We start from the raw sequence: 17,619 nt of genomic DNA, 5'->3' as shown, positions 1-17,619 counted from the left end.
CGATGCTCAGCACAGTGTGTTCGGGCAGTGGCCATCTCCTCTGCGGGTGCTGAGGTCCCTGAGCCAGCAGCACAGCTCCAGCAATCAGGAGAAGGGGAGCATGGTGGATGGTCCAGGAAACCCTGGCAACCCTCTGAGTTCCAGAGTTGCCTCTCTGGAACAGAACTCCAGGACCAGCACAGCTCTAGCTTGGCATCTTCTGGCATCTCACAAGTGATGAGAGCAGAGCTTGTCCTTCTGATCAGCTGGGGATGTCTTGGCTGGCTTTGCCTTAGAGGGGTTCTTTCATTCTCAGCTTGCCAGGGAAGGGGAAGAGGAGGGGTGAATTTCATAGGCTGAGCAGCCAGTGTCTGTCCCCCACACCCCTATACCCCTGGTTCCCCTTCCAGGCCAAAGATTCTTCACCTCTGTCATGACAGTGACAGTGGACACTTAGGGTATGGCCTTGTCCCCTTTAACCCATGGGCACAATCTCCTGCCAAGGCTTCTTGAAGAGACATCTTTAGTGGTTCCTTGTCAGGTGAGGACAGTTGAGGAACTCAGATTATTTAGACATCTTGTAGCCATCCAAGGCATAACCTGTACTCTATAAGCTGGTCAGAGCCTCTGCAGTAGACTCAACTGTAGGACACAGAATCATTTGGGCTGAAAAGTCAGAAAGTGCTGCTGTGGTGGTCTTATCGCTTTGAGTGTGCTGCTGGCTATGAAGACCACTAGACATGGCTCAGACAGGAATCCCATCTCCTCTGGAGAAGTCAAGGAAATACCATCTTGTCATGCCTTCCCACCTGGGAGAAGGCCAGAGACAGCATCTCTTCTGTGTCACCCCTCTCTGTCCTTCCAGCAGCTTGGCTGGATCTAATCCAGGCTGGTGTCTGACACAGCTTTGCCCCACCACTCTGCTCATGACAAAGACATCTGGCAGGTCTCTGGGGATAACTCCCTTCCCCTGATGTGCTCACAGAGATCCCCGGGCTCCTGGTTTCTCCCTCCAGTAGCTTACCTGCAATCCCTGTGGTAGACAGCCTGACACTGACTCTTTTCAGGAGCTTGCTCAGCTGCTCAGAAGGTCACAGTGCTGCATCTGAGGAGCAATGCCATCCGTCCAGAGATATGGAGGAAGAATAGTTAGTTGCAATGCTTCCCAGAAATAACGGGACTTGAGTATGGCTTACTCATGCCTGGGTAAGGACTTTGTTTTGGGGAGGATCTGCTATTTTTGTTCTGCTGCTGTGACACAAATGGCACATAAGAAAAGGCAAAATCTGCCCTCAAGTTTCAATTGCTGGTCTCTGACTTTCTAAAATTAGGCATTTCACTGTGTGGGGGCATGGATGGGGCCACAGAAACAAGCAGTTCCAGCAAATGATGCTGCAGAGCAGCATCAACACATGCTGTGGCTTCATGTTCAAGATGGTGCGGGGTGCTGGGGCTGAGCAGGAGCAGACAGGCCATCATGACCAGTCAGGAGCACAGGTCTTCAACTTGGACTTTGAGTAGAGCTGTAAGGGACATGCTGAGTGTGATGTACTGGCTGACTGTCTGCTGAATGACAGGAAGAAAATATATTGAAACAGATCAGAAAGTGCCTGGTTGGACCAATGTGTTGTCTTGTCTTTCTGACACATGCTGAAGGTTCCTCAGAAGAGCTCAGCTCAGGCATCCAGATAAGAGACAGGTCTGAACTGACCAGCACCCAGTGTCCAATGGACTTCAGGAAACCTGGCCTATCAGTCTGTCCGCTCATAAGCCCAGCCTGGAGACAGTCATGCCCTCAGACGATCACTCTCAGAGTGGCGGGCTCAGAGCTGCAGCCCCCTGCCTTGAGCCGCTCCTCTCCCATTACCTCCCATTACCTCCCATTACCTCCCGTCAGCTGCCACCACTGAGATGCATCAAAGTGGGTGAGGGGGTGGCTGTGGGTGGCAGAGACGGGACAGCTGAGTCACCTCTCAGGATGGGTGTAAATGCTCCTGGTCCCTTTGGATATGCCACTGCTGAGATGAGATGTAAGAGCACAAACATCTACTCAGATGAGTCATGAGTTGACTTTTCAGTGCAGGCAGCAGCTCTTTGTATCATCACCAGTGCCTGTAGAGACATTTACCAACATCTGGGACCCCTGAGGGCCTCAGCAAGGTTCACTCTCTCCAGCTTGGTTTTTTGTTCTCTCTCTGTTGCTGTATTCGGTCTCACAGAAGAGCAGGCAAGGCCAGCATCTGAGGATGCCACTGACTGTGGGGCGAAGGCCCTCAGATCCAGCCCTGTCACAGTGAGCTGCTGCCTCCAAGGAGGTGACATGCTCCTCATAAGGCCTAGTCCCAGGGCTGAGCACTGGATCACTCTATGCAAATAGAAAGAAATATATTTGCTTCCCATTGATAAATCAGTTTTAACCACCCTGAAGTGCTCTGCAAGGCCTCTCAAGACCACCTCTGTGATCCCAGCCATGGCGGAGAGCGCAGCCAGACTGAAGGTGTCAGCTTGGTGGGGAAGAAGGCCCAGGCATGGCAGCAGGAGGAGTATCCCTTTTGGGATTGTGGGAAGTTCTTCCCATGGAAGGAATCACTACAGACCCACAACCCCGTGTAGGGTCTTTACCAAAGGCAAGGGAAAGCTTCCCATTTACCCTTAGCCCACCTCTTCTTCATCCCTTTTATCCCTCAGCGCATCGTCCCACAACCCTCAGCTCCTGCTCCTAAGCCGTGGTCCCCTCTGTTGATGTGGCAACTCAACACCCCTCCCTGTAGACAGCCAACGAGTGAAAAACCAACTTCTTCCCAACTCTGTTATTCATCCCCTGGGTGACCTGGGTGTCCTCTTTGCTGCGTCTACTCCCAGACTGGGCATTTCTTTCTTCCTTCCACCCTGCAGTCCTTGGAGCAAGGACTGTGTACGTGCACACCAAGCAGAGCAGAGCCCAGACCGCAGTACTGGTTTTGTTGTGACTTCAGCAGGACATGAATCTGGGCTCCTGCCACAAGAAGCAATATGGCCTTGGCAAATGTCCGCACTGTGGGACTCCCAGCCCACTGCAAGGAGCTGTTAATACCAGGGCTCTCAGTGCACCCACAGGCTCTGTGACCCTTTCCCCACCTGCCAGGGTTTTGGTTGCCTGTGCTCAAGGTCAGCCCTAATGTGGGACAGCCATGTAACTTGGGATCACACTGCTGGAAAAACAGATAAGGCACTAGAAGGAGCTGCGTGGAGCCTTCACTGAAGCTTCTTCTGCTTTGCTCGGGAGCTACATTTAGTCTTAGATCATTGTCCTTGGTCCTTGCCTTGCAGGTAAGCCTGTGCTCAGCCTTGTACCTGGATGATTCTCACCTTGCCTTGCTGACCGGACTTTCTGTCTTCACCTTGGACCTGCCTCATCACTGCAGACTAGCTTGGGAATCACTGACACAGCCATGAACCTTTCTTCTCTTGCTCGGATACCACCTCATCCTGTCGGTGAGGATATCCTCCTGCCTGCTTTGTGTCACCTTAGCTCTTTTCCTTGAGGAGCAGCCCACTCTTACCCCTCCCTGACAGTTATTATCCCTGCTTTACAGAATGAACATAATATAATCATTAAAGTGTAGACACATGGTAGCTGCATAAAGTTGCAACAGCTTTTACTTTTCCTTGCCGTCTGAAATGCAAACTGCCATTCACCTCCCACTGCTCTGGGGATGTATTCAGAAGAACATAGGGCACGCCGTGGCCCACACTGCATTTACATGTCAAGGTTTCAGAAAGAAATGAACTCTTCTTTCAAATCTAACAGCTGAGAAGCAATTACTGCCCTTGCACCTGCAATGGAGGCTTTCACTATTGTGTTTTCTTCTGCACTAGCATCACTGTGGACACTGCACAGGGTCATTTTCAGCTGATGGATGGCAACTTGCTAAGCTTCAGTGGCTCAACATGGGGCTGAGCTCAGAGGCTTGAGGGAAATTGGGTTTCCTGGATGAGTTCTTGCTGAGACCTGACCAAAGGTACTGTGTTTCTAATTGACATGTGAATTCAAACTTGCAGAGATAGCAATAGCAGAGACACACAGGGAGCAGCCTCTGTTCAGACTCTGCACCAGGGGTTCCTGCCCTGAACTCATCCTTCCTCTGCTTTCCAAACAAGCAGCCAGCACCAGCTCTGGGGTGCATTGGTTTTCCTTGTCACTCATGAAAGCACAGATCTGGGGAAGGAAGGGTGTTAATCTGTGCTTTCTTCACTCTTTAAGGAAGGGGTCAGGTGCCTGAGCTACCCCCAGGCTTTATAAACAGACCAACTGGACTCAGACTTTTCTGGAGGATGCATTAGCTGAATCCACTGGCTCAGGACAGGAGTAACTACTAGAGAAAGGAACTAGAGCATGTGATCAATGGTCTCTTGCCTCAAAATCTGTAAGTTAATATAATTGGATCCTTGGTCCATTAAAATGTCCCTCTCAAAAGACTCTGAGACTGGCCTGAACTCCACAGTGTGTCTCCAGAGTAATTTTTAGTCCTTTTGTTTTGTATTCATCATGTTAGCACTCAGGATGAGTGGCTAAATGTGTGGTAGAATAGCTTTGGCTGGTTCATCCTTCACCTATATCCGTTCTCCACACTTTCTCTAACAGCTTGAGGCGGGAGGTGAGTTTTACTACATAGCACGTGGCTGGCAGAGAAATCCACACCAATGGATGTGCTGTGTGTCGTGGTGGAAAATCTCTGAAGCTCTCCCAAAGCACAGTCCCCCCACTCCATTGAGACATCCCTCTCAAATATCTCAGGGCTTAGGCTGAGTGGGAGGTCTGAATGTGAACACCAGTACTAATCCCTATTTGAGACTATACTCCTATCCCAGCCTGCTCTCCCTTTGTTGCGTGCTTTGCTGGGACACTGTCTCCTGCAACCAGAATCCCATCTGCCAGGGAAGGTGCCCCTTCTGAATGGCATCTGGGGTGAAGCTGTGGATGGAGCTGCTCTGATGTTTCCAATCCTCCCAGAAATAAAGACACCTTAAAATATTTGATTATTTTTGATAGTAAAAAAGGTGTTAGCGACTGTGCAGAAGAGCCAGAAAGGTATGAAACTTCACTGGTGTAACCTATGGTGGAGTCTACAATATCTGTAGGGCCCTCTGTCCTCTTTCCTTTAACACCCTGTTGAGCCTTTGCTGGCAGAGAAGGTCATGTTGGCATGTCCCTTATAGCTCTGTAGGTATAGATGCTCGCTGGTGGTTCTGCGTGTCCTTCTGTCTCACCTCCATATAGATGTCTGTGAAGTCCTGGATAAATCGCTGAATCTAGGGTGGGGAAGAGAGATGGCAGAGTTCAGAGCAGGGATGGGAACAGGAGGCACGGGGGAGCTTGCTGGCCCTTTTGGAGACTACATTTCACCAACCAAACTGAGCAGGAGGATAAGGCATTTGCCTTGCTGGATCTGCACCATCAGAATGGGCTTTTTTGAGTGAGTCAGAGCTCAGGGCAAGGGTGAAGGAAACCAAACCTTGGCCGTGTGTTGATCTGCATCCCCTACATCCCCTGCCCCAGCCTGCCTGGCTCCCACTCCTTCTGCCCCCACAGGGATGTACACCCTTCTCTGACTCCTCGGATGAGACAGGTTTGCCTGGTGTCCTCTCCCCATTCCCTGTGCCCAAGAGAGAGCCCAGGTGAAAAGGAAGGTGTCTGTTAGGCACATTCTATGGGCTTTCCCCTCCATTTAGGCAGCTGAGAGTCACTACTGCTCCTCTTTCTGAACAGGGAGAAGGGGTTTGGCTTGAGTCTACCATGTCCAGTTGCCTGTGGCTGTCATCCATTGGCACTTTCAGGTTTGCTTTCAGCTGTGTGCTCATGCACTGGAAGAGGCTTAAGATGGCCATCTTGATGGTCGCCAGCTTCAGGGTTTTCTTGGCAGTCGTGTTCTGGATGTCGGCCCAGGAATTCTCCTGAGAGGGGAGGAGACATGCAGCGTGGGGACATGCCCCAGCAAAGATGCTGCTTCACCACTGGAGACCCTGGCTTGGAGACCCTAACTTCCACACACATCTGTTTTGCTAGGAAGAACCTGTTCTTGCCCAGGGCTGCACTGGATATGGTTCAGCTTGTCTGGTGGAAGCAGATACAGGAATCGCCACAGCTGGTCCTTGCCCCAGGAGCCTCCCATCTCTCTGCCAGCTCCGGCAGTCCTCGCTCTGGCAGGTCCTCTCTGCAGGCCCCATTTGCACTCCCCACAGCAGGAATAGCTGATACCCAGGGAGCAACATCCCACTGCCACCCTCCCAGACCAGGTGCTTTCCAGCATTGCCTGATGGGATCCAACTACTGGAGCCTGGAGTATCCAATAAGTGAATTTGGCAAGGCTTCCTCAGGGTGATACAAAGGGAGCAGAGGCCAGCAGAGCTGAGGGCATTTCTGCACACTGAGCACTGGCTACACATCTCTGTGCCTCAGTACAGTCCAGTTTACCACCAGTCTGGTCACTTTTGGATTGGTAAGGAGGGAGGAGAAGGGGTAGGCAGATGCTGTGCAAAGGATGAAAACAGGTCTTCCCCTGCCCACCCCGTATTTCCTTACCAAGGGAAGGATGTCACTTTGAGCCTGGTCAAAACGTAGCTGGAGTTGCGCCAGCTCGTTTTTATACCGCAGGATCGCAGCTTCTTTCTCTGCTGTGTACTGGTCCAGGAGCATCTTGGCTTGCTCGGACATTTCTTTGTATCCCTGTTGTGCCTGCAGCAGGTGCTTGTGTATCCTTGGTGACATCCTGTAGCGCCAAATGATGTCCTGGATCTCCTCAAACTGCAGCACAGGGCTCCAAGTGTTAGTAATCTCCCTGCCTTCCCCTCATCACGACTGCAAGTCCCGTGCTGTTTGGCACCCTGCCCTGACCAGGGACAACACCTCCCCCAGCTGAAAGATTTTCCCTTCTTCACAAGAGTTCCCCAGATGGTCTGTGAGCATTGCCACATTCTCTGTGTGATGACATCCCATGGTGACAGTCCCAGCGCTGTCACCGCCATAAGCGAGGTGAGATATTGAATTCTACCCCAGGTGAGCGGTGCTCTGATAAAACACAAAGCACAACTGCAATTGCCAGTGCTGAGTCACCTAGACATGGGAGGGGTGCAGCTAGGACCGCAGGAGTATGAGCGATGCATGGAGTGATGCCCAGGTATCCTTGAGAGAGAGCACAGCTTTTCTGACAAGTGTCTGCATTCCTACTCCCAGGCAGCTTTTCAGTTCTCACAAGCCATCAATGTGACATGAAGCAGTGTCACAAAGGGGTCCCCATTCCCCTCAGCCCTGTGCTTTTACCCCTTCTAAGAATTTTTGTTTTGTTTTGTCAGGCCTTCACCTCCTTTTCTGGTCCTCCTCCCCTAACTGGTCCCCTTGGCTCACATTGGTTTCAGGGAACCTCTTTCCATCCCATCTGAAATCTTGGGTTTGACCAAGTGTTATGATTTCCCTGGACTTGCATGATCTCCTCTAGGTTTAACACTATGTAAGGCTCTCCTTGAGGCCATGATCTGTCTATCTCATGTCCGAACTCACCTGTGAGATCTTCACCACATCCTCCAAATATTTGTTGAAGATGGAGTACTTCTGCACTTTGTTGGAGAGTTTCCGGTGCTTATTTCTCAGGGCTTCCAGTTCCCTCTTAGCTCTCAAAAGCTCACTCTCCTTTTGTATCTTCATCTCTCTTTCTTTGCTGGCTCTCTTCAGAGCTTCGATTTGCATCTTATAATTTTCCTGGTGAAGTTTCCCCCACCAACACACACACACACACACACACACATAGGGAAAGGAAAGCAAGGGAAGATGGAGCTAGGTCACTCAGCAGCACTGGGAGGAGATACCTTCATAGAGGAGAGACCAGTACTGGAGCACCCCTGGGAGCATTTTCACTCCCTGTGAAAAATGCAAGAGGCCATCCCTCTTGCATTGACCCTTCAGTTTTGGAGACAGACACCTGGAATGGCATCCTGATTTTCATACCTAATCTGTCCCTGGAAGACACATGGATGTCAACAGTGGGCACAGGCTGAGACCCTTCTTGAGGGATGTTTGGGGCACTCAGGAGATCACACTGGTACAGGACAAGCTCTCTTCTGCCAAAGTCCTACCAGGGCTTTCCACATCTGAGGTAGAAAGCCCTGCCAGGCCTCTTCTTCACACCTCCAGGCTCAAGGGAGGCTTGGACAGACATGGTGGCCCAAGACTGTCTTCCCAAGGAAGGGGAGGAGGTGATGGTGTGGCTCAAGGTTATGTCAGCTTAGCTGGTCAGGGGCAGGTGTACCTTTAAAATCTTCCCAGATTTCTCCATGTAGGTTTTCAGCTGAGCCTCCTTGGCGCGGAGGTCCCTCCACTGGCAGGATATGACTTTCATCCTCTCCCTAAAGGCCTGGCAGCACCAGAGTGAGCATGATATGGCTACCTGCACCTAAAGCCAGTCACCTGCCCACTGCTGCCCTCCAAAAAACCACAAACCCTCCCAACCATGCCCCTGCACCCTCTCATCTTTCTCACCTCTTCCTTCACCTTCAGAAACATGTGCATCAGTTGGTCTTGTTTCCTCTTCTTCTGAAGGTGAATAAATGGAGATGGGGAATCCTCCTCTGTCAGTCCGAGTTCCCTGCCAGAGAAGTTTTCCTCGAGGTTACACGCTGGGTCCAGTACCTTGGCAGAGTGTTGGATTGCCCTGCCCTGCCACCTCACCCAGCACACAGAGCAGAGCGACACCGTCTCAGATCCCATCTGGCAGCACGGCATCCTCACCCCTCCCCTGCAGGGATCCCCCTCACAGAGCAAGGGGGTGCGACAGGGAGTAACAGGGCTGTGGAAGGGAGGTACAAAAGGGGACTGAAGTGGTGGAGATAAGGGATGTGAGTTTGCCACAATGGGAGAAGGAGGGATGGAGGAGACAGGAGAAGAGAATGGAGGGGAAGGAGGTGGATGGAGGACCCCCTCACCTGAGCAAGCGCGGGAGGTGCTGCTTGTACTGCATGTGGAAATAGGCCAACAGGTCCTCATCTCCCATGGTGGCTATCACTCCAGCCTCCAGCAGGTCCCAGAGAGCCCAGGTTCTACTGGCACTGCTACTCTCCCAGGTCAGCCCGGGAGCTGCCCTGCAAGCCTGGGAGTTTGGCAGTGCCTGGGAAAAGCAGTCAGGCAGGGGATGAGCCCCCGGGTGCCTTTGCCTCCGCTTTGCAGGACTGTCCTTGCCCCAGTCACGACTGTGGCCACTTGCTGTTGGTGGCCAGCTGACATGGAATGGTTGCTGGGGTAGTTAGAAGATGCTCAGGTGGTTACTTGGCAACTGAAGCTGGGTGATGCCCCCGCACCAGTGAGGGGGACTGACCGCTGTGTCCAGGACTCTTCAGCACTAAGGGACAGATGAACAAAGGCAGATTTCTTTCCCTTCCTCTCATTTTCTCTGGTTCTTCCTCTGGTACAAATCAGCCTCTGTGTCCTGTGACCTGTGCTGTCTTGGGCAGGTATTTCAGCACCCCTGACATCTATATCCCACTCTCAGAGCTCAGCTTGCTCCTCTCCCAAAACACCAGATGGACAGACAATTAAACCGAGGTACATCCTCAGGGATGCCTGATCACTGTACTGCCCATGGTTCCCTCTCTGTGTGGGACTGAGGTCTACCATTCGCTAAAAGTTAACTGATTTTTTTTTTTAAAAAAAAAAGTTGTTTGGTTTTTTTTTTTCCCCACAGGTCAAGACATTTGAACAAGGTCTATTGCCCAAAATAAAGGGGTGATATTCATGGGTCAGGTAGGGAAAACCTACAGATGATGGTGACCTTGGGGTCTGCTCCTTCTACAGAAGATTTCACCCACTGATGTTTGCTTCTCTCAGTCCCTGGCTTCCTCGCTGGCTTAACATACAAAAGCATTTCTGTGAGCTACTGAAGCAGAAATACCCGTGGCTTGGTGGAAAAGGCTATGACTCTCTGGGGGAAGTCTTCATGTCTGTTACAACCCTGACTTGCATCAGGGAAATTGTTTTCAAGCAAACTCACCCCTTGCTCATTATAAACCAGGAGGAGCTGGGGTAAGTCTGCCAGATCCGTCTGGCACTTTAAACATTAAGAAGATGTATGGCCCAGGAAGGTACAATTTGTTATATGAGAGATGCTCCATTTAGAGACAAATGACCCAAGGCAAAGCAGTGTATATGCCTGGCTTTTATTACCGAGGTTCAAATCGGTCCCAGCAGTGACAGGTGACTTCCCCTCTGTTCATGCCAAGTTCATCATGGGGCTGTTCCCATCCTAGTGGGTCAGGCAGATTAAGCCTGGTCTTCTGAAGCAGTTTCTGGACCTTGACAGGGACAAGTCTTGTCTGGGAGCAGGGCTTGTGCCTGCCTGCTAGGTGTGGGGCCTCAGCCCTTCCTCTAGCAGGCAGGGATACTTTCTGGAAAAGTCCTGCCCGCCCTTGCATCCCCTGGGATGGAGGAACTGCTGGTCCCCAGCAGAGCAGGGGAATGCACCGAATGAGCAACCAGGAAGGTCTCAGCATGTCTGAATTTCAAGTACTTGCTGCAGAGCCAGGAGCTGGGGCAGTGTCTGCCTGGGAAGCAACAGTGGCCTGCTCTTTCACACAAGCAGAGCTGTGGAGCCGTGTGTGTTCTTGTCCTCCAGTGGCTGAACTGCGCTGCCTGAAATTACAAAACTCTACAGTTCTGGGGAGAACCATCTGAGGCAGGTGCTGGGCACCAGGATCAGCACTTCAAGCAATTAAAGTTCATTATCATTATGACTAATTAGAGAGAGACATTTCCAAGGGGAAGCACTGGCTGACTTCCCAGTCTCACTAAGAATTTCCTGTTATATGACATTTTGTCACACAAATGACAGACAAGCTCCAGGGAGCAAGTGATGTCATCAGTCACCTATATGTGCTTGTTAGGCACATATTAACACTGAGGGGCTGCCCCTCTGCCTTTGCCTTCATGATATTTTGTTTTTCTTGAGGAGGTGCTGCCCTTCCGCAGCAAGGATAGAAAGATCAGCCCATAACAAAATGGGGGTCTCGCTTTCCACGCTAAATGCTCTGAGCAAAACTAATGCTGCCTGCAGGCTTATGAATGAAGGAGGAGTCACCACTGGATTTTATTCTTACTGATCAGTAGAAGTTGTGAAAGAGTCCAAGGAGGGTCAATCAAATGGTAGAGGGTTCAGGGGTGTTCTGTGCCCAGGGAAAGCCCCTTCCTATGGATCCTTTTTGCCATATGTTGGCAGTGGGGAGCTGCAGTGCCCGCTGGTGTAGCACAGCAGAGAGCCAAACTCCAATCACTGGTGTTACTCTCAGCCTTTCTTGTGTGGCATCCCCACATAGTGGCCATCACCAACGTTATCGCATGGATTCTCCCTGATCCTGCCTCCACCTCCCCTGTTTTGGCAGACAGTGGAGCTGCTTGGACTGGAGATCTTTATGTGCCCCGTCTGTACAGCACCTTGTGACATTTGGTCCTTATCACCACAATGCCAGAATGACCAGCATCAAATACATGCGCTGCAGCAAACATTCTGATGCCCATGTCTGGGGCCAGAAGTCCCCAGGGTCATCATCTGTGTGAGACATTGAACTGGCTGAGGCCAGGACTGTTAAGTCCGGAATGTGGTGTGAGATGCCCTGTCATTACCAGGGTGTTGGGAAGGTGCTCTGGAGAGCGGCTCCCATGGACTAACCTTGACGGGTTTCCCATGTGGCACGTGGGGCTGAGCCTCTCCTGGGACAACCCCAGGAGAAGCCTGGACAGTGTGGCCAGGTCTGTCTGGGTGTGTTACTGGGGATCCTCAGTCTGCTGTTGTTTTCTGAGTTCCTCCATGGTTGCACTGATGAAGCTTGTATGTGCTTGTGGCTTTCTGTGGTGGTCCCCAGCATGGCTGGGCCAGGATATCACTCAGGGGTCCCCCCTGCCAGTGTTTCTCTGGGATCTTTCATGCTTTCAAGGATGATCCCTTTCACATGTCACCAACAGTCATCTCCAGCTCATTCAGGCTTTGATGGAGCCCTTCAAGCTTGCATTGCCCAGCCACAGCTCTGCCCAGAACAGCTGTCTAAGAAGAGGGACTAGTGCCAAAGAGCCACTATCCTGGGGACATAGGGTCAACCAAAGCTAGGAAAGGTGATAGTCCTTGTGGTTGGGAGGGGAGGAGGAGGAGAAAGCAGTGCTTGGGGGAGGAAGATTTGAGATAGAGGGGTAGGAAATTCTGTGATGGCTGGAGAGGGAAAGACTTGGATGACCAAGTGGGTCTGAAAATACACCTTGTGTGTGTTTTGTCCTGAAGGCAAAAAGGCTGCTGGCTGGCCTAACACAAAGAGACCTGAATTTTAAGTCCCCAGTGACACAGAGGTACCCACTGTGCAGCACCCTGGTGCTCTGGGCATCTACACTGACTCCATCCTCTGTCTTGTAGCACCCTCTTACCTTCAGGATGGGCAAATCCACCCATGAATCACCCAAACCCAACAGACCCCATCAGCAGATCGGCTTCCCAGAGTGCTGGGCGCTCCTGCGCTGACGTCCAGTGGATGGGAAACCCCGAGCTGGGATCGGTCCTCTGTCCACCCAAAGAGAAGCTGAGCAGGGTGAGATCAGACCCTGCATTTCACAGATGTGGTGAAAGTGCTTGCAGAAAGATTTTTATTTTTTAATTATGTTCCTAATCACCATTTGCTGCTTTTATCCTCACACTGAGGTTTTATCTTCAACAAACGCTTTCCTCCTCAATACACCATGCATTAAAAAAGAGTTTCTTCCTATTATGCTCTCCATAGCAACTGCATCAGCTTGCCATGAATAAATTACCTCTGACTTGACATCCCTTATTAGAATATAGAAAATGCCATTTCTGAGTCATAGCTACCCAGGAGAAACCTTTTCTCTTCATCCCTTAGGTACATCTCCCACCTTTTTACTCCTTGAAGAAGACTGGGGGTTTTGTTGTTTTTTTCTTTTTTTCTTTCTTTTAAATCTCCTCTGCTCGTGAAGCCCCTGGAGTTGAAGGCTAATGGAAAGCTGATACAGACTTTCCCTTCTGGCCTTCAGAAGCTCCCAGAGTGCAGCACAAAACGCCCTTGGTGATAGCCAGTTCCTCTAAATCACACTGGGCTCTGTAGTGGCATGATTTTGAGTGGCCAAATCTCATCCCAGTATCCTTCCCTGGTTCTTAGGTCCCCAGGGGACAGGCTTGAGGGAGAAGATGAGCTTCTGTCCAGGAAGAGCGTGATGCTGCGTCTTGGTGGGCACAGACAGCATGAGGACCTTCAAACATGGTATCTTCATTGAGTGCCCAGGGTCTTTTGGAGTTGGAGGGCAGTTTCATGTGGAACTGGGATGGTCTGGAGCTGAGGGAAGGTCCCTGCCCTGCTCCAGGTGTCTGTCCAGCCTGAGATACATCCCAGTTTGCCAAAGCACTTTGATTTTCTCCGGGGCAGTGTGGCCACGGCCCAGGAGGGGGAGCACTTATTAAACAAGTGTGCAGCCCTAGATGCAGTCCCAGTCCTGACCCTGAGATAACTCCAGGCAGCCTTTCTGGTGGTGGGCAAGGGTCCGGCCCTTTTGCACAGCACCCGCTTCCTCTGGCCTGTTCCCATCCCAGCCTGCCCCTTCGATGTGAACGCCGTTGATGGTGATGGCAATGCAGGATAAATGTGCTGATGTGCAAGGGGCAAGGGGCGGGGGAGTCTGAGTCACTGCTCGGTGCCTTTCCCCCCACGCCACTTTGCTTCCCTGCTACCTTCTCTCTGAGTCATCCAGCACACCAGGATTTTGGCTTAACCCCCAGAAAGCCAAGACTGTCAGGGATGCCCATCTCCTCTGAGAGCCTCAGTGCCTCTTAGGCAGGCTGGGCTCTGCTCTGGGGAGCTGGTGTTTTCCCTCTCCCAGTGTACCCTGACATGGATTTGTCCCAACATCTGTACCTGCGCCCCAGTCCAAAGGGGACCTCAGATTGCACCTCCCACATTGTGGCTTGGGGGAGGAGGAGGCTCAGGCTTGGGGGCTGATGCAAGAAGTGGCAAGAGAAGGAGCTAAGATGTCATTTCCAAACACCAGACTCTCCACCTATTCTCAAACTAGCACACCCTTAAACACACTTAGTCATTTCCAGACACCTGAGGGACAGCATGGGCTAATGGGAAAGCGCAGGGAAGCTCTGCTCTGCCACCAGACAGCCGCAGGAAATCCCTGCCTGCCTCCATCTCTGCCATTCAGGTCAGGACGAACCTTTCTGCCATGTGGTCTCAGCTTCCAGCATTACCCCTGGCCTCAGACCTGCCCCTGGGGCTCCTGCAGGTCAGTCACTGCCTATTGCTTTCTCCAAGTGCAGATGACGTGCTGAAGACAAGTGAGTTGGGAGCACCAACCTTACCAGCATGGAGGTGTCATTTCAGGAAATTTCCCTGTTAGGTGAAGGTTTCACTGTCAGTCCCTGTGTGTTTACATAGGGGCTCCTAGAGCCTGACCTCCTGGAGCTGTGGGATTATGCAAGGCTCTTCCATCTCCATTAAACAGAAATTCCCAGTTAAAGAACAACCCCCTGAAAACTCATAACCCCAAAGGCAAGTGCACAGATAATCGAGATACCGTATTTTGTGTCTGACTTTTTGCCCATTTTTTTCATTCTCTAAGACCTGAATCACACAAGCTTAGGGGTTAGCCATCTCCAAATGCTGTGGTTACACCATCAGTTTTACGGTGTCTCTTGAAATGCCACTTCACTGTGTGAGAAGTTGGTCTTGGCTTCCCTGGCTGCTATGGTGGGTTTCTGTGTGCATCAGGCTCTGCCACCAGGGCAGTAACTTGTCCAGTTTCTTTTTTGCAGTAAATTATCTCTGATCTCACTTAGCTGTGTTGCAAAAAGGAAATAGCCTGGTGAGCTCACTAATGAAAGGTGTGTAGGCTTTGTTGGAAAGGGTTATTCCACACCTCATTGCCATCCCTGGTGCTTCAGCTCCTTGTTCCCATGCTGGTGTGGTTCAGCCTGTTTAGAAGAAGTGTGCCTGCAAGTGGCAGTGAAGCAAGGAGATGGTATTTGCTGCCAGCTCTCAGTGCAAGAGAACAGCAGCCTGGATATTTGCGTAAATAAGAGAAAAAGGCAACACTTTCTGACTGAAGAAGATCAATTCGACACAGGTATCCAGGGATGTTTCCATTTTAAGACCTCATTTGTTGAACAAATCTTTATAGCAAGTAAAAGAGGACAGTTTGCTCTTTCATGCATAGAGTGATCCTTGAATCAAAATATAAGGATGATGCAGCAGGAATAAGCAGCAAACTATGACTCAATGTCCAGACATCCCTGTGGCAGCAGCAATCATTGGACTGTGTTAACATGGGCTCATTCATTTGCTGTGCAATGGGGAGGATGCAATAGCTGGAGGAGGAGGAGTGGGTCTGCTTCCAGCCTTCAGATGTTGCCTATTCTCCAGCTTTGACAGCTGGTCCCGAGGCCCACACATCTGGACACAAAAGCAAAGCAGCAGCAGACATTTATTTTTCTCAGGAATAGTTTGCTGCTCCTTTTTTACAGCCCAAAATGCTTAAAAACTGCATTCTCACCAGACAACAGTGAAGGCCCACAGGTCTGCCCCAAGGCAGATGCAGCTACCCCTTTCCAAGGGTTTCAGGGCAGCAAACTGCCCTTGTTTCAGTTCAAGTTGGGATCTGAATTGTGTCTGCTAAGAGCACATTTAAGGATCATTATCCAGTTTCATGGTAGATATCTTGAATGGAGACATCTCCATGGGTCAGGCCATCCCAAGCTCCCATTGCAGCTGGTGAGAGGGAAAAGCACTCCCAGGGCATAACAAACCTGATCCCTTAAGGATGAATGAACTTCTGGAAGATCCTCTTTCTCTCCATGGACTATCCAAGGCACCTGCCATGACCAGCTCACACAGACACATCCAGTTTGGCCACCTTGAGCACCCTTGCCAGGCTCTGCAGACCCTTGCGAGGCCTGGGACCTGCCTAATCTCAGGATGGAGCCCGGTCTCCCTAGCTCTCCCTGGGATGGACCTGTAAACAAGAACTCTAAGGATGAGGAGAGGAAGTCTGCCTAGCTGGAGCTGTGGGCTGCAAGAGGGGAAAGATACCCTGATGGTGTGGGTAGACTTCACAGCTAGCCTTGCAGGAGGCAGGTCACTACATGTGCCCAGACATCAGTCCTCACCCAAAGTAGATGCTGAGACTCATATTTTGGCTACAAGCTCTGATAAGGATGCAAGAGCAGATTTTCATGTTCCAGCTGCAATTCCTCAGCCTTAAGAAAATGACCCCTTCCAAGAAGCCATCTAAAACATTGTTTGCACGTAACGTTCCCCTGGAGGCAACCAGCCCCTCAGTTCAGGCACTGTGGTTTAACCCAGCCCACTATCTCTGGACAGCCCTCAGCGAACTCCTGCAAGCTGCCCTAAAGCTGTCCTGTCTCCAGCTGAGTGTCCTCTCCAGGAGATGATGGAGACTTGGTCCTTGGTGGGAGCATTCAGATTACAGGGCTGGGGACATGGCACTAGCACCGGCAGTCGCATGCATCAGTGAAGCAATGCAGCATTGGCTGTACACATACCTCCAGGATGTCTCTCCTGGCTGGGTTTTAGCAATAGCTCTGTCATGGCTCTGGATTTTCATCTGACTGGGACACCCAGGACTGCCATAATTCCAAGCATCTGAGTTCATCTTTTGTGGTGCAAATGACCTCAAACCCAGAAGCATCAGATGAATGATTATTTCCCAGGGAAATTCTGACAAGCACAGCCAGCCTTGTGGCAACATCAGGAGGGCACTGGAGGCATCAAGGTGAAAAGAAAGTGTCTTCTTATTTTTTTTTTTTTTTTTTTTTTTTTTTTTTTTTTTTTTTTTCTGGGGTGAGGCAAGTGCTGGGATGTGGCACCAGTCTGAAGCTGTTGTCAAACTTCCCAGTCTGGGGACCTGGACCCCAATGTGCATCTGGGCAGTCACAGCTCCAGAGAGACCTGCCATCAATAAATCCCCCCAGCTCCAGCACTCAGCTGCTTTCCAGCGTACCAGAGGATTTTGGAGATAATGAGCCTCCTGCACACACATCAGTTGAAGATGCCTCATTTACCATGGCAGCTGGAAAGGTCTTGCCCTCCCTTTCTTCCCCATCAAAGGTTTGATTTCAAATGCACCGCAGGATAATTGCAAAGCTGGAGGTCTTCAGATTTCTTGGGCTGGATTCAGCTCGCTGGTAACCAAGAGGAGCTCAAAGCCCTTTTCCAAGCACTCAGACCTGAGTTAGTTCTTGCTCTTAGGCTTTGAAAACCCTCCTGCCAGGCCTGGTGGCACATGACTCCACCGAGCCCATCGTGGAGGTGGCACCATGGAGGTGAACAGGCAGATGGCTGAGCTGCTGACCAGGAGAAGAAACAGGATCCTGGTGCGGTCAGATCCCAGGGAGAATAACAGAGGGGTGTCTGGATGTCTCAGCTGTGACCATGGCTCCTGAAGAGGACCAGACCTCAGAGATGCGAAGTCCCTGTGGGGAAGCTCAGATCAGCAAGGCTAAAGAGCGTGGGTGAAGTCCACGGCTGCTCACTCATGTTCCTCGCACCAGGGAGTGGCCATCCCAGCCTGCAGCCAGGGCAGAGCCTCCCAACCCTCAGTGCTGCAGC

The 17,619-nt window shown here is 51.1% G+C and overlaps 1 protein-coding gene across 1 annotated transcript; it reads right to left on the bottom strand.

Moving 5' to 3' along the window:
* Positions 1-3,889: 3,889 nt before the first annotated feature.
* On the bottom strand, positions 3,890-9,475 carry CCDC42 (coiled-coil domain containing 42). The gene is made up of 7 exons (XM_026861255.1): positions 8,935-9,475; positions 8,492-8,597; positions 8,262-8,399; positions 7,517-7,714; positions 6,542-6,763; positions 5,755-5,913; positions 3,890-5,271 (listed from the first exon to the last, which is right to left on the bottom strand). Exons 1-7 carry the CDS (start codon positions 9,000-9,002, stop codon positions 5,173-5,175), a joined length of 990 nt encoding a protein of 329 aa, XP_026717056.1. The 5' UTR covers positions 9,003-9,475; the 3' UTR covers positions 3,890-5,172.
* Positions 9,476-17,619: the final 8,144 nt, after the last annotated feature.

This window comes from Athene cunicularia, assembly GCF_003259725.1.
Source record: "Athene cunicularia isolate RWA chromosome 18 unlocalized genomic scaffold, athCun1 chr18_part1, whole genome shotgun sequence".
Classification (NCBI taxonomy): Eukaryota; Metazoa; Chordata; class Aves; order Strigiformes; family Strigidae; genus Athene; species Athene cunicularia.
The sequence above is the reverse complement of the archived record's forward strand: the minus strand, read 5'-3'. Positions and strand labels throughout refer to the sequence as shown.

Coding starts and splice junctions, on each gene's coding strand:
- CCDC42 (XM_026861255.1), bottom strand. CDS start 9,002: ATGGGAGATGAGGACCTGTTGGCCTATTTCCACATGCAGTACAAGCAG. Junction 5,914..6,541: donor AAAGTGACATCCTTCCCTTG/GTAAGGAAATAC, acceptor CTCCCCTCTCAG/GAGAATTCCTGGGCCGACAT. Junction 5,272..5,754: donor GCCACAGGCAACTGGACATG/GTAGACTCAAGC, acceptor TCCCCACCCTAG/ATTCAGCGATTTATCCAGGA.